Below are 15,903 nucleotides of genomic sequence, written 5' to 3' on the forward strand. Positions count from 1 at the left end.
ACCTTCATGTGAGACTAGAACGCCCTGTGAACAGCACATTGAACTCTCATCAGGAAAACACTGGTGAGAACGAAAGGAGCCTCGTCTACGCGGTACAGCTTCTTGGTCCTCTGGCCTAAGGCCCATCACTTAGGAGGAACTCAAGGAGACCAGATAGTCAGGAAGCACATGGGGGCCACCAGCCTCGAGAGGCAAAGGCTCAGACTTAAGCGCTGTTCAAGCCCCAGTCTTGCTGTCCTTTAACCAGTGTAGACATCTATTTTCCAGACTCTTGTCCTGGCTTCTGCCTTTCTACTTTGCACATAACTGCTGGTCTGTTCCTTGTCTCCTCCAAATCATTTTGGCCTAATTGGTTCCTACTTCCTATGGCCCAGAGTAAGGTTGTGTACTTCATGCCCTGCGCAAAGGCCAAGGCAACAAGGATGAGCTGAACTTGGCCCCACTCCTCTCCCCAAGCCCTGTGTCCTGGCTCAGGGCTACACGGGTCCCGAGGAAGTCGCTCTTCCTTCTAGCTCTCACAAGGACACAGTAGAGAGGAACCATGGCCCTGTCTGCCCCTTGGCCCCTGGTCTCTGCCTCTCCGACTTGCTTTCTGTGCTCCAGTGAATGGGTGAACACGGAATGAGAATTGTCTTCTTCACAGAGACGGTTTAGGCAAAGTTTAAATCACTTGTTTCTAATAAAATAATATTTATTTGACTGCAAAGATCTATAAAGTGATGTGAACAATACACAGAAGACATGACAAGTCCACAGCCACAAAGCCAGTGGCTGTATCTGCTGATTCCGCTGAGACCGCTAGGAAAATCTTAGGGGCCGTGTGGGCTGAATTCGCTCTCCCTCTGTCTAGCCCAGGAAATCTGAGGCTCCCACAATAGTTTTCGTGTCATTCCAGTGCCCGCCACGCTCGCTCAGGGCTGGCAGAACGCTTCCCATTCTATATCAGCCTGATCCACGCTGTGTGCTCTGTCCATCAGGGTCTCTCTCTACTCACCAGGGACAGGACGGGAGGGGTGTAGGAGGAGGCAGCTTCAGGGCCCATTTCACCGTCCTTTAGGCTGGGAGCGCCTCCCAGCGGTTTCTGTTTTACTGAGTCTTTTCTAGAGAAAAAAATCCTTGGGCTAATTCTGAGATGATTCCACGTGAATCCTTTAGAGCTTTTCACAGGCATGTGGTAGCGTATTTGGGTCCAGAATCTGGAATTGGGAGGAACTGATTTGAAGCCTCTCCAGGTGACAGTGGGCAAAACCCTGAGAGCTTTTTTCACTAGATGAGGTAGAGACTCCGGCTCTTGGAAGGAAGAGAACTTAATTAAAATCAGTTTCAGTGTTTGATCCTCCAAGGCAATGTTCACTGCTGCTTGTAGTTCAAAGACACTGGGTCCGCTGACGTAGCTGGGACTCAAGATAAATATTCCTCTTCTACTTTTCTTAATAATGCTCACAATGTCTTCTGCATACGCTGGAAATAAAAGATTTAATTATTCGACGTTGTTATTGTTTTTTTTTTAATGACCACGGTTAAAGATTTGATAAAAGTTCATAATAATGCAATTGACAAGGAAATTTAGTTATTTCTGAGTTATACATTTTAAAGTAATAACTAGAATTATGACCTATTACATTATACCAGAACATATAAGATTTTTAGAAATTTCATGTAATGTCTGAAACATTTATATTAGCATATTTCCATACAAATAACCCAAAGAAAGTTTACTATTAGTTGTTTTTTTGTTTGTTTTTTTATACAGCAGGTTCTTATTAGTCATCAATTTTATACACATCAGTGTATACATGACATTGTTATTGTTAAACCCTGAGTCACAATAACCCTGAATCTCCCAGATCCACCCAGCGGGTTCCTTGCAATGGGCACTCTGAGGCAAAGAGGAAAGGAAGTCTGGTTTTCTTTATCACTTCTCCTAAATCAACTCTGTGGACAGTTGAAGATATGTTCCAGTGTCTAGTGACTGTCAGTTTCACATTCCTCCCTGTGTTCTGTCTCCTCAAATTGCCAATTCCTCTAGGAGCAAAGCTCGTTGGAACAAGGTTGGCTGGGATAAGAGAGGGGCATGGAATGTCCCAGGCTCCTGGGTTGCGCATCTCAGGCAGAGGAGGTCAGCGGGACAGGATGAGGTCTGCACATCTGATCGTGCCCAGGACTGGGCCCGGGCCTGGGGAGTCTGCTGGACCCAGTCCTGAGTTTGTGTCAGGCAGAGTCCCAGAAAGCAGGGGGACCACCCGTTTGGGAGGACAAGAGATAACTTCCTGTTGAGGAGCCAGAAAAGAGATCTTCATTCTGGAAGGCTCCCTGCGCTCCAAAAATGTTTTTTTCCTGAAGATGGATTATTTTCCTCCTGTGGCAATTTTGTTTATTTTTAAATTTTAATTTTATATTGGGGTATAGTTGATTTACAGTGTTGTGTTAGTTTCAGGTGCATAGCAAAGTGGTTCAGTTAGACATATACGTATATCCATTGAAGATGGATTTTTTTGATGATGGAGCGTGTCTCTGCAACACACATTTTTCTTTGTTGTTGCCCCAGAAGTTCTAAGCTCATGAAACCTTCCAGAAGATAAATAGCCCAGCAGAAAGATGACAAGACAACGTAGAGAGTGCTTGCACGTGACTCTCCTTCTTGTGCTACGTTTTCTGTTGGCGTGCAGGACTTACCTCCTCCTGGGGCCACGTCTCTTTCAAGCAAACACAAGGTGTATCCATATTTGTTTTCCAAAACTTCAGGGAATAGACTCAGAGCCAAGGTTTCCTCACTCAGAGACGAAGTGGCCTCACTCTCAAGAGGGCTCCATTTCCCATAGGATATGAAAGCATCGAACTCCTTTTTATCTGAGGAAGAAGCACAATAAAGAATGCAAGCCACACGGGGCTTCCCTGGGGGCGCAGTGGTGGAGAGTCTGCCTGCCGATGCAGGGGACGCGGGTTCGTGCCCCGGTCCGGGAAGATCCCACATGCCGCGGAGCGGCTGGGCCCGTGAGCCATGGCCGCTGAGCCTGCGCGTCCGGAGCCTGTGCTTCACAACGAGAGAGGCCACAGCCGTGAGAGGCCCGCGTACCACAAAAAAAAAAAAGAATGCAAGCCATTGACCTATTTTTTACTCTCGTGGCATACCTACATACACTCGAACCATATGGTACATGGATAAGAATTAAGATTTGGGATCCTTACTGCATGGATTTATTAAATGAAAAGCAACATCTGTGTTCATTTCAGAATCCCACTGCTGAGGGGTATTGATTATCCACCCAGAATCAGATTCTAATCGATGAGGCCCTCCTGCACCTTCACTGACGTCAGATCAAACAGCTGGGGCCTCCTCTGATTAAATCGCATGTTCTCAGGAGTTCCTCGGAGCTGTTTTTGCATCTGCAGCGTTGCTGTCTCATTAGTCACACATCAAAGTGGAGTCTGCTCCACCAAAGCGTGATAATACCCAGTGAGCAAAGCCCTGCAGAGACCCAGTGCATTAGCGAGCTGACAGCACACGTGTCTGTTTGAATCCCCATATGTAAAATGAGACAGTCATAACTCCCCGTCTTGCTTCTGTCAGGGCTGCCTGGGATAATGTATATGAAGGATTCGGTGACTGACTTATGGCAGGCACAAGAGAATATGCATTCCTTTCCCTTTTAGATGGAAAACTATATTTTGGAACTTGTTTTAGAGTATTTTTAAGGTCTCATATGCCTCTGTTGACTCAACTATTATAAATGCACATAGACTCTGGGATGTGCTAGAGAACCGACTGGAAGCCATAGAAAATCTCAAAAGTTAACCCACGAGCTCTGGAGTTGCACACAGCTGGCTCATCTTCCAGCACTTTGCATAGTACCCGACCAATAGTATTATTACAAAGGAGCAAACAGCAGCGCTGTTACTGATGCAGTTTCGCAGTTTGCTCGACATGGACCTACGAGGCGTTAGCCAACAGAAGTGTCAGAAACAGAAAAGCAAGAGGGAAACAGAGGTGGTCCGGCGTCAAGAGAGGAGGATGCCAAAGAGCGAGGTCCTGGAGGTGCATCTAAGATACTTCTCATTGCCCAGGTGGGGAGGCGGCGGCTCAGGGGGCGCGGCCAGCAGGTACACGCTGTGCAGTTCCTGTGTGACACACTGTAGTCACCCTGATTTTTTCCACATCCCTGTGACACTCCAGCAAACTGGGATTTTTCTATAACCGGAAAACGTTAAATTTCTTTTGTAATAATATTAGCGAGTGGGAGAATTAGACGATCCCCACAATTCTGCCATCCTATGTCTCTCTAAATTTTGGGATAGTCCCAGGAAACAGTCTTTTTGCTGAAAAACATTAGATTGACCACAGAGTGTAAGGAATCTCTGTGCTTGAAAACTGGGTTCTGCCTCCCTGTCAGATCACTAAAACGGTGCCTGTGCAAACAAGAGAGGACACATTTAAAGTACTTCACAGTTTGGGATTAACATATACACACGGCTATATATAAAACAGACAACCAACAAGGGCCTGCTGTGTAGCACAGGGACCTCTACTCAATATTCTGTAATAACTTATAACGGAAAAGAATCCAGTTTCATATGTAAAACTGAATCACTTTGCTGTACACCTGAAACCAACACAACATTGTAAATCAACTATACTTCAATTAAAAAATAAATTAGCGTAAAAAACATCCCTCCAAAAATTAAGATGTTTCACAGTAGATTGAGTCTTCTGTACAAGGTCTAGAATCTTAGGAAAAATAGCATTTGAGTCAAAGAAGTATGAAGTTGTCTAGGAGAACAATGAAGACAGTGATTAGATAATTTGCTCAATTCTAAAAAGCTATTTAAAATATAACCTCAAAATCCTCTTGGCTTGAGGACTTCTAGTGTGTATTCTCAATCATTTGTCTAAAGAAAAGTGTGATCGATGCATTTCTGTGCTGCCCCTTTTCCCAGTGATCTGACAGCTCTTCACTGAGTTCCTAGTGTGGGGAAACCACCGGTGTGTGTGTAAAGGGGCATCCCCATTAGGTAAGTATTTAATTGTCCCTGGAATCCAGCAGAAGGGATTCTGCCCTTTCCAAGCAATAGAATCATTCACTAAAACTGCCAACGTTCTAACCTTTGAGCCTTCCGGGACTAGAAAAACACACCAGCAGCTCTTCTAGTCGAAAGAAGCAAATGTTAATAAACACTATTAACCTGTCTCATGGGAAAACTGACAGATACTTCATGGAGAGTGCCACTGCTAGTATTTTCCAGAACTTCACTCTTTTAGGGACGTTTCCACATCCCCAAGCCCCTCACTTTACAGAAGAAGTCAACTGAGGCAATAGCTAATGGGGGCTCTAAACCTAACTGCCTGGAGTCCATCCCAACCTCTAACATCCCCTAGCAGTTCCACTGGGGGCACAGACTTCACGCCTCTGCCTCGCGTGTAGGATTTCGGTGACGATTCCAGCAGCTGATACATAAGCCTGGCGTGCACTCAGTCCTCAAGAGGTGATGAGAGCTGGAGCCGGCATCACTGAGTGCTTACCATGTGCTACATGCTGTTCTAAATGCTCAATATGTCTTAACTCAAAGAGCCCACATTGCATTCATTGTGATTGTGATTACAACCCTACTTTACAGAAGAGAAAAGTGAGGCATGGAGATGGTAATCATCTGCCATCTTGCTTCAGGTTGGTGAGTGGAGAGTTATTTTCAAGTCCAATGTGCCCTACAATAACATCGTTGGCAAGATTCCTAGTAACTGGGATGAAGAGAATTTGTTTCTCCCCTGGGCTCCCAGCCCTTCCCAGGTGTGAAGCCGCCAGACCTGCAGGAGGGTCTCAGAGCCCGAGGGTCATGACCTTCTCCATCGTGGAACATCCATTTCTCAAGCCCCTCCCTCTAAGTCAGTTCCGAGGCGAGTTGGGTCATCTTACCCCCGAGGGTCTCATCCTTGTTTTGGTAGGTTCGGTACAGCAGCACTATTTCAATCCAGTACATGTAGAAGAGCGCACCTGTGGTCAGCACACCTGCCAGGGCCATGACGGTGCCAAGGAGGATGTAGAGGAACACCACTGCGGAGACGCGGCGGCCGTGAGCAGGTACAGGGGCCGCGTCCCCTCCAACACCCGCCTCCCCTATAAGGCCACATTCAGGCCAGCCCAGCACCTTTTCCAGCCCTATTATTTTTTATCAAAATCTACTGGAAACATTTCTCTTGAATCTGGACACATCTTAAATCACATCTTGAGGGAATTACCATAAAATGAACTCAAGAAAACCCAGGGTAATGGGTCGTTTCTGATTGGGGTGGCTGGGAAACTGATAAAAACTCGTTTTTTAAATCGTTTTCTCCTATAAGCTTCCACACAACCCATTTCTGTCCCTCTTATTGCATACTGTAAACTATTGTCACGTGTTATCGACCCTACTACAGTCTAAACTCCCTGAAGCCCAGAGCCACATCTGACTGGCTTTCTCACCTCCACCGTACCTAACACGTGGCACCTCTGACCCACCTCTACGGAGCACCCACCAAATGTGTCTTATTTAAGCCTCACAAGCATTCAGAACCTGCTTGTTCTCTCATCTCTACTAACTGAATGAATGATATCACCTCCATCTCTGAGCATCTTCTTAAAGAAATTTAAGAGTTATTCCTTACCAGGAATTTCCTCTCTAGCTTTAAGAGGCTATGATCTGTGATGTACACATATCACTCCTAAACTGAGCAAGAATACTCTTTCTCCCCTCTTTTTCTCCTTTACTCTCCGACACCAGACCATCACATTCTCTGGATTTGGAAGCCAGGGGAGGAAAATAGGAAAGGGAGCTAGGTCCTAGTACGATACCTGCCACACAGGGCATGCTCTGTAGGTCTTTGTAGGATGAATGAATGAGTAAGTGAATGAACTAAGGAGTGAATGAATGAATGAACAAACACAGCTCCCGTATGCAGAACATTCGTAAGAGGACCAGCTCTGGATCACCAATGTGAAACTTACTAGTTGTGTGGCCTCGGTCAAGGTACTGAATGAATCAGCACAAGCACATTGCTGGCTTAGAATGCTGTCTGGCATCTAGAGCATGTTAGTGGCTACCATCACTGTGGCTACTTCCTTGGGAAAGTTCCTCTCCTCCCGGGTGAAAGCAGGGGCATGCATCCTGCAGCCACCTTCAGGCTCACCTCCCTTCTTTTCTTTCAGTTGGATGGACTGGGTAGTGTTCCCAATGGAGTTCTGGGCAAAGCAAATGAACTTCCTGCGAAGATCGCTCTGAGTAACTTCCTTCAGGAAGACAACACGCTCGATGACTTCATTCTTTAAGGTGGATTTAACGCTAGGAAAGGAGGGAAAATACCACATCCCTTTAGTAACACAGATTGACACCCATTTGCAGTTTTTGGAACATGTGTAAGTAGATAACCGTTTGGCTTTCAGAAGAGCTGTGGGATCAGACAGTACAAGGAGATGCCAGAAAGACAGAGGATGCTAGGAGGTGGCTCGTTTTTTATTAAGTGATTGAATCAGCTAAGCATCATTCTAAGCATTTACGCTAGACTATAATTACTTGCGAGGCTCATCTGATCTTCCTTACTCTGAGAATTCCCCTTCAGAATAGACATAACAATTTAAGAATAATGTTAGAGATGACTAGCTTCTACTGAGGGCTGTGTGTATCAGACGGTCCTCTGGTCCCCCGAGCGTAAACGTGGAGGAGAGGATCAAATCTCCTCCATCCCCCCAGGAGCCCCACCGGGTAATGGTGTGATCATCCTGACTTAAGCAGCTCAGAACAGGCAAGAAGGTGGGTGACAATCTAAGGTCACACCGCTGGGAAGTGGCAGCGTGATTCCTGGGCCTGTGTCATTCCGCCCTGTCCAGGAAGTGTGAATCTCGGCACTGATTCACAGTCTGGATTCTCTAAAGTTGCCCGTCTGCAGTCTGTCTTCACATTAAAGAATATGGTCTCTGTGGATGATGTTTTAGGCTGTTTGGTGTGGAGCCTACAATACCCACTCTTATTCACTGGACGCTTCCTGCCTGCCAGAGGCTGTGTTAAGCACATCACCTCTACCGTATTTGCTCCTTACAGGGGTGAAGTTTGGTATCCATAGATGATAGATGGCATGGTGGAGGCTCGCAGAGGTTAAGGTTCACATTGCTAAATAGGTGGAAAACAGAGATTCAAACCCGAGAGCATATAGTCAGTGCATTCTCCCTTTACCATGCTTGACTACCTTCAAGTCTGATGCAGTATCACCTTAATATGGGACCCAACGAGTTCCCTTGTCTTAGAAGTTCTTTCTCAATTTGATTACTGTCACCAAAACCCATCCTTTATTTTTTAAATGATGTATACTCTTCAAAGCGATATTACATTAGTCTGTTGAAATGTTTTAAAACCCAGGAGGAAGTGCTTAATACAGAGGCTATTACTTTGGAACAGATGTTGGGAAAATGAGGGACTCTAGCTGCAAATGTCTAGAGTTTTACTTTCCATTGAGCCAAACTGTCTTCCCAGTAAATTCTTCCCACTAATCTGGGTTGCAAACTAAGTCTAGTTTCTCATACAACTTAATAGCTTCCAAGTACTTCAAGACAGAGATCCCACATTACAACAGTCATCAGATCTACGGGAAAGAACGAGGGTGACTGTAGTTGGCAAATGTCTGGGCAAATGTAAGACTATCTCTTCTTTCTTTAATTTCTTTAAAAGTTATAGTTTAACATATGCAGACAACAATAAAATGACACCTCAGTTATCAGTTATGCCTCAGCCATTTTGGTATTATTTAAGCCTTCACTAATTCCCTACACCTACTCCATTGTCATTATATGGTTCTTTTTGGTAATATTTACCTACCTTGAAGTGCACAGTCTAGGTGTATACTTTTTTTTTTCCCTCATGCATGGCATGAGGGATCTTAGTTCCCCGACCAGGGATAGAGCCTGTGCCCCTGCAGTGGAAGGCGGAGTCTTAACCACTGGGCCACCAGGGAAGTCCCTAGCTGTATACTTTTGACAAATGGTTATTAGGGTATAGAACATTTCCAACTTCCCAGAAAGTTCTCTTGTATCCCTTTCCAGCCAATGCCTAGCCTACCAGAAGGAATAACAGTGCTGATTTTTTTCACCTTAGATTAGTTTTTCCTTCTCTAGTCAGTTTGTTCTTTTTATTGTTGAATAATAATCCACTGTATGAATGAATGTAACCGTGTTTTAATTTTTGACTATTGTAAATGAAGTTGCTGTAGATATGCCTAAAAAAACCCAAAAAAAGACAGCGATCTCACCTCTGGGTCTCCTTTTCCAGGTTGGATTGCATCAACTATTCCTCATTTCTCATATTTTCGGTCAGATCGCTTATTATTGTGCCATTTTCTCTGCATACGCTCCAGACCGTTAAGGACCCCAACACTGGGGCCCTGACTCGGCCCACTCTGGATGGACGGCACAGGGGGGAATGGAGAATGGCTGGCTAGGGTGCAGAATCCTTTCCCGTTTGTTCCATATGCCAAGTCTATTCAAGCAGCATGGGTTGTTATGTCTGCTGGTTAGTTTGGTGGGCAAAGTAGCCACATCAAATTGTTACTACAAATTGAACTTTAAAACAACTGATAAAAAATGTAAAAAATAAAATAAAAAGATTATTTTAGAAAAAGGTGGGGGGAATTTCCCGGTGGTCCAGTGGTTAAGACTCAGCACTTTCACTACCTAAGACCTGGGCTCAATCCCTGTTCGGGGAAGTAAGATCCCACAAGCTGTGCGGCCAAAAATAAAAAATAAAATAAAAAATAACAATAAAAAAAAACACAACGGAAATATTTCATTCTATGGCCCTCTGTGAAACTGCATTTGGCCCCCAAGTTTAAAATTAACTCACGCTTTGCATTTCTATACTTTTATTTGCACGACTAGTTGGCGCTAGTGGCCACACCAACTCCATCTGTTTGTTCAGCTCTGTGTGTACATTTCAGGGGGTTCTAAAGGTGAAAGCTTTTAGTGTGAGTCGCAAAGAATAAGTTCGCTCATTTCCTTCTTACCTTCTCCCCTCAGGTGTTGGGACTTCCCACTCCTGGTCAGAATCTTTGACGTACCATCGTATCACAGGCTTAAAGTTTATTTCGAAGCCAAATCGGGCCGTGCAGTTAAGAGTTAAAGGCTTTCCTGAAAAAAGGGCCACAGAACACAGGAAGGAAGCCCGTGAGAACACTTTGTCCCGTGCAGGAGGAAGACACCATCTGGAAACTCTTCCCTGAGGCAGTCAGGTTCGCAGGTAAAACAGGTGTACCAGACAAAGCCAAATGTCCACCTGTCTCTCATTCGGAAACAGGTAAAACCAGGGATGTTTGTCTCTACTGGGCAGCTCTTAGATCTCAAACCTGTGACTACATTTCTGCAAACGAGGATGGGCATGGTCACAGCACTACGGGTTCTGATGTGGTTTAAGGCTAAACGCCAGGAAAATGAGCAGTTTCAGGGACCAGCTCTGTCTTCCGACGCTGCTGTTGAAGTAGTACAAGGGTGCCAGTAAAGAGATACTAACTAGTATTTGCATATTAAATGAAAATCCTGAGGTTTGGGCGGCATGTAGTTTAAAGCAGAGAGTATTTAGATATTCAGCTGAGTATTTTGAACGTTACACTGTGGACTGACATGCATGTAACTACGCTACCCTCTTTCTGCCCATTTTCTCTGTAAGGGGTATCCAGATATGCTCTGCCTCAAACTCAATATTTTAACCGTGAAATGTTTAGGGACTCCATTTGAAAACTCACCTTTGCACCTGAATAATGCTTTCCCCACAGTAATACTTTAAAATTCATTGGTACCTTGTGTAACTTGGGTATTTTTGAATTAATTAATGTTTTCCCTGCTTCTTTCCTCCTTCCTTTCATTCTTGTGATTTTGCCCGTACTGTTATTTCTATTTCATAATCAGGGTACACCGCTACCGCCACCTAGTGGTGATTTAATAATATCTATTTTTACATTTCTTTCTATAATGATAAACATCTTATTAGCATTTAAAGGAAACCGCCACCCAGTGGCCTTTTACCATAATATCTACTTTTACCTTTCTTTCTACAACGATAAATATCTTATTAGCACTTAAAAGAACACTTACTTTATTGAAACAACCAGCACTTGGTTTTGAAGAGAACAGTTCCTATTTGGCTATGTGGGAACATGTAGATGTTACTGAAGCTGACAAAATCAAAGGGGACCACAGGAAGTCACTTTCCCCCTCTACCCCAAAGAAGACACTAATTTGGAATACAGCTTATTTGAGCAAGGGTTGTAGTATTCTCCTACAATTTATCTTAAAGGCTAGACCAAACGCTGTATTCGTAAGGGTTAAGGCTACCTAAGTTGGTTAACTGATTAAATTTATAGATTTAATCAATGAACCTAACCAATCTGTGTAACCCACTGTTCCTGGGTGGAGTAAGGAAGAATCTTAAAAAAAAAAAAAAAATCTATTGATCATGCCTCACATACAAGTCACCTAATATATCAATACATCATCCCATATTTCTCAGTGCCACCTTGTGAGGTCAGTTCTATTTTGTCTAGTTACAGATTTATAACCTGAGGCTTCAGAAGATTAAATAGCTGTATAAGATCACAGACCGAGTCAGTGGCCGAGGCTAGATTCACCCCCAATTCTGTTTAATTTGAAATCCCGACGCTCTTCACTGTAACACACTTAGACCTGCTCCCAGAAGCAAAGTGTCATTCAAGGGGGATGACACCACCCACCTTACCAAGTTCTACTTCCAGGGTGTCCTTGATGGGATCCAGAATATCTGGTTTGAGATTCGTGTTCTTCACTAAAAGATGAAAATAAAAATTATCATTTGCACCGGGAAATCCGAAGGCCTGCTTCCTGAAGATTTGAACGCGCGGTCACACTCTGATCTAAATGTTTTGGAACTTCCTTTGCAAATTTCATCCATAATGTACAAGGCTAGAGACTCAAGTCTCCATGTGAAAATCACGCCTCCAGAAATGACTGTGACATCAGGTTGCAGGTGCTAGCGAAACCTGAGTCCTTGATAAATGCATACCCGCCCAGGGGGAACCTCCTTCCAGGCCAGCCCCGCGGGCCCATTGCAGATGTGAAACCCCACCCCATCTTCTCCTCCAAGATTGTTTTCTGGTGCATCCGGCTGAGTAATCCCACAGGAAGGAGGACGAACCTGAGAGAATGCACAGGTTAGCCAGATTGGAGCCCACCCCTCCCTCCATCCTCAAGTTCATGGTTTGTTTGAAAATAAAGGTGAGCTCAGCCCTTCATGAATCATTTTATCCCTCAGCTTCCTGCCACAAACTTTCACATATGCCTCCACTGTCAAACTCCCTCCTGAAGATGTCCCATCTCCTAAGAAAGGAAACTTCGTCACCTCTCTTCTGGAATTGTTCTCTCTTAATTCTCAGGGACCTCCTTCCCTCAATTACATTAGCTTCCTCCTGTATCTTTGACTCTCTCTCTCTCTCCTTCCCATCAGCATTTATCCACTCTCAGTCTCTCCATCTTAAAAAAAAGAGGAAAAAACCCTTCACCTTATACCCCTGCCCCACTCATTCTCCTCCCTTCTCAGCCAAGTTGTTGAAAGAGCGCTGTGTGCTCGTTTCCTCCCTCCCTTCCCCTCCCGTGAAGTCTGATTTCTGCCCCCATCACTCCACTGAAACCGCTTTGGCCAAAGTCACCAGTCACCTCCTTGCACCTAAATCCACTGGGCACGGCTGAGTTTTTTTTTTTTTTTTTTTTTCGGTACGCGGGCCTCTCACCGCTGTGGCCCCTCCCGTTGCGGAGCCCAGGCTCCGGACGCGCAGGCTCAGCGGCCAGGGCTCACGGGCCCAGCCGCTCCGTGGCATGTGGGATCCTCCCGGACCGGGGCACGAATCCGCGTCCCCTGCATCGGCAGGCGGACCCTCAACCACTGCGCCACCAGGGACGCCCACGGCTGAGTTTTTAGTCTGCTTTCCCTCTCAGTAGCATTGGGTGCTGCTGGGCATGCTCTCCTCTCCTCTTCGGGGTGCACGTTTCTGTGCTCTGAGGCTCGCCTCCCCCCTCTCCACTCACTCCCCTGAGCGCTATGGGCTTCTCCTCCTCCGCGCTTCTTGTGAGTATCACGTCTCCCCGGTCTCTCCTTGTGGTCTTCATTCCACCTACTCTCCTTGTGGGGCAGCTCACGCTCCAGGCCTCTCTTCCCTATGAAAGTTCTTGGCCCTCAAAATGCTCTCTCGCCTACATCATCAATTTCACTTCCTTTACTGCTCCCTCCCCACCTTGCCACTGATACCCACTTGCTGATGTAAATAATGACCTCCCTCTTCCCAAATCCAAGGAGCAGTTTCCAGGCTTCACCATATGAGGCCATGCGTCACTCCCTCTTTCTTGGGACACTTTATCGCTGAGCCCTGGGATAGCTACTCTCTGTTCTTACACCGCTTCTCCATCTCCTGTGGGGATGCTTCTCCGCCCCCGTGCCTCCCAGTGCTGGATGTTCTAGGCTCTCCCCTCTCTATACTCCATCCCCACGTGACCCCATTCTCCCTCGGCTTTAGATATCCTGCCGGCGGCCACCCTCACATTCACATCTCCCAATGTAGTAGCCTGTATCCCAGACTGGTTTATCCAAATACCCACTTGTCATGGTGACTTGATGAATCAAAGTCCTTTCAAGCTTAACACTGAATTTCTTCCTCAGACCTGCTTCTCTTTCAGTATTTTTTCTGTCTCATTACATGGTGCCACCGTTTACCAACTCATCATGCCAGAAAAGTAATCCGGCATTGATTTCCCTCTTTCATCTTGCACATAAACTCCATCAACATGTTCTGTTGACACACATGCAAAGCCATTCCTAATCACCTCTGCTAAGTCTACTCAAAGAGTGACCAGAGACATCTTTTTAGAACATGATTCAAATCTGCGGCCCCCCCACCCATGCCTTACACCAGCCCTTATGTATCCCGTCCTACCCCTTCCACTTCCATCCCATCCCATCCTATTCCACCACTTCCCATCCAATCCCATCCCGCCCTTATGTATCCCGTCCTACCCCTTCCACTTCCATCCCATCCCATCCTACCCCTTCCACTTCCATCCCATCCCATCCTATTCCACCACTTCCCATCCAATCCCTTCCCACCCTTATGTATCCCATCCCACCCCTACCCATCCCATCCCATCCAACCCCATCCCATCCAATCCCATCCCATCCCATCTTCTCTCAATATGTTATAGAAAGTCCACCTCGTTGCCCAGCGTAAAACCTGGCTCTCATACTGGACCCCTCCTTTTCCCTCTTTTCACTCCCAATTCCCAAAGCGTTTCATGTGTAACTTCCTAAGTATTTCTGGAGTTTTCTCTCTTCTCTCCATTCCTACTGCCACTCCTAGTTCAGGCCACCATCAGCAGTTGCCTGCTTGACCCACAGCAGCCTCCTAATTCTTCTCTCCGTCTCCCTTGTCGCCCCACCCCCAAACCCATGTTCTACATAACAAGAGTGATCTATCTCAAATCCAGATCTATTCATGACACTCTCCCACGTAGAACCCTCAATGGCTCCCCATTTTTCCTTGGATAAAGTCCAAACTTACTAGAACAGTGTGATGTCTGTTCTGCTTCCAGATACCCTCAACTGACCTTCTCTTTCTCCCTGGAAAGCACCATGCTGTCTCTCAGCTCCTGGATGTTAACTACGCTGCTCCCTCTGCCTGGAACGGCATCTTTTCCACCTTCACTGGGCTAGTTTGTCTTCACCCCTCAGTTCTCACCCAGCCTCGGGGTACCCAGGTCTGGGTTTGTGTGTCCCCCACATGCCCCGCTGCTTCCCTTTCTCTCCACTCATCACACCGAACTGTAGTAGCCTGTTTCCTCTTTGTCTGCCCCACGAGACGGTAAGTTCTGGGAGGCCAGAGAAAGTGTCCAGGTGCTCATTCTTACAACCTTAGCACCAAGCCCAGTACCTGACACATATCACATGTTCCACAAATACTGGTGTAAGAATGAATAAATGAAAGAACGAGTGAGTAAATGAGGAAGACAGGAATGACGACAGAGAAGACTTAAAAAGATGTGACAGAGGTTGCAAAGCATCCTCTGGGAGAGAGAAAAGCAGATTCTGCCCCTGAAAGTTTGACGGGCGAGTTATCATGCCCGAGGGAGAGAGCAACCAGGCCTGGAGGGGCAAGTGGTCCAAGGTGGGTATTTGCCTTCTAACCCCTCGTCCAAGCAACAATCTCATATAAATGTAAATTGATGAGGTCTAACGTATTGCAGAGTGCCAGGGCCCGGAAGTAAGCAGGGGAGTTTGACTTGGTCTCAGATGCCCCATGTGGTTTGTATCTTGCAATGAAAGAAGAGGAAGTAAAACTGATTACTATATTTACTAAGAGCAGAGTCAACCATTCTGTACGGTTATGTTTTGATAGAGGCCATGCTTAGATTGATTACATCATACAGTTTAGCCATGCTTTACACTTGTAAATCTAATAAGAATGACCCAAGGGAAAGCCTGGGCCAAAAACAGACAAGTCACAGAAGAATAAGCTCAACGGGCCAGTAAGCAAATGGCAAGACATTCAACTTCATTCGTAGTCAGGGAAACGTAAATTGGTCTGAAAAAAAGAGGGTCCACTTGACACCAAAGTCTGAAACCACCAAATATGACTTGGGAATAATGGGAATCTGTTCATTGCTGATGCGGGTATAAATTAGCAAAACAATGTCTATGAACAATACCATGTGTTTATAACACAAAACACATTTTATAACATAAAACAATATTCTGTTTTATTAATGGATACATTACATATGTAGAAAAAGCATAAAACATAAATGGAAAGGATTATAAGCTAAGAGTGGGCTACATCTGCAAAGAGAGGAAGTGGGAAGGCCTCAAGTTGTGTCTGTA

General features: G+C 45.5%; 1 protein-coding gene across 1 annotated transcript in view; it reads right to left on the minus strand.

Moving 5' to 3' along the window:
- Nucleotides 1-519: 519 nt before the first annotated feature.
- The window catches only part of IL18RAP (interleukin 18 receptor accessory protein), a 36,488-nt gene continuing 21,104 nt past the window's right edge, over nucleotides 520-15,903 (minus strand). The window contains 7 exon segments of the mRNA XM_079940296.1: nucleotides 520-1,100; nucleotides 1,103-1,461; nucleotides 2,677-2,850; nucleotides 5,910-6,047; nucleotides 7,160-7,311; nucleotides 10,019-10,142; nucleotides 11,743-11,808. Coding sequence (XP_079796422.1) covers nucleotides 1,044-1,100; nucleotides 1,103-1,461; nucleotides 2,677-2,850; nucleotides 5,910-6,047; nucleotides 7,160-7,311; nucleotides 10,019-10,142; nucleotides 11,743-11,808 — 1,070 coding nt within the window. The 3' untranslated portion in view covers nucleotides 520-1,043.

Source organism: Stenella coeruleoalba, assembly GCF_951394435.1.
Source record: "Stenella coeruleoalba genome assembly, chromosome: 13".
NCBI classification, from domain to species: domain Eukaryota; kingdom Metazoa; phylum Chordata; class Mammalia; order Artiodactyla; family Delphinidae; genus Stenella; species Stenella coeruleoalba.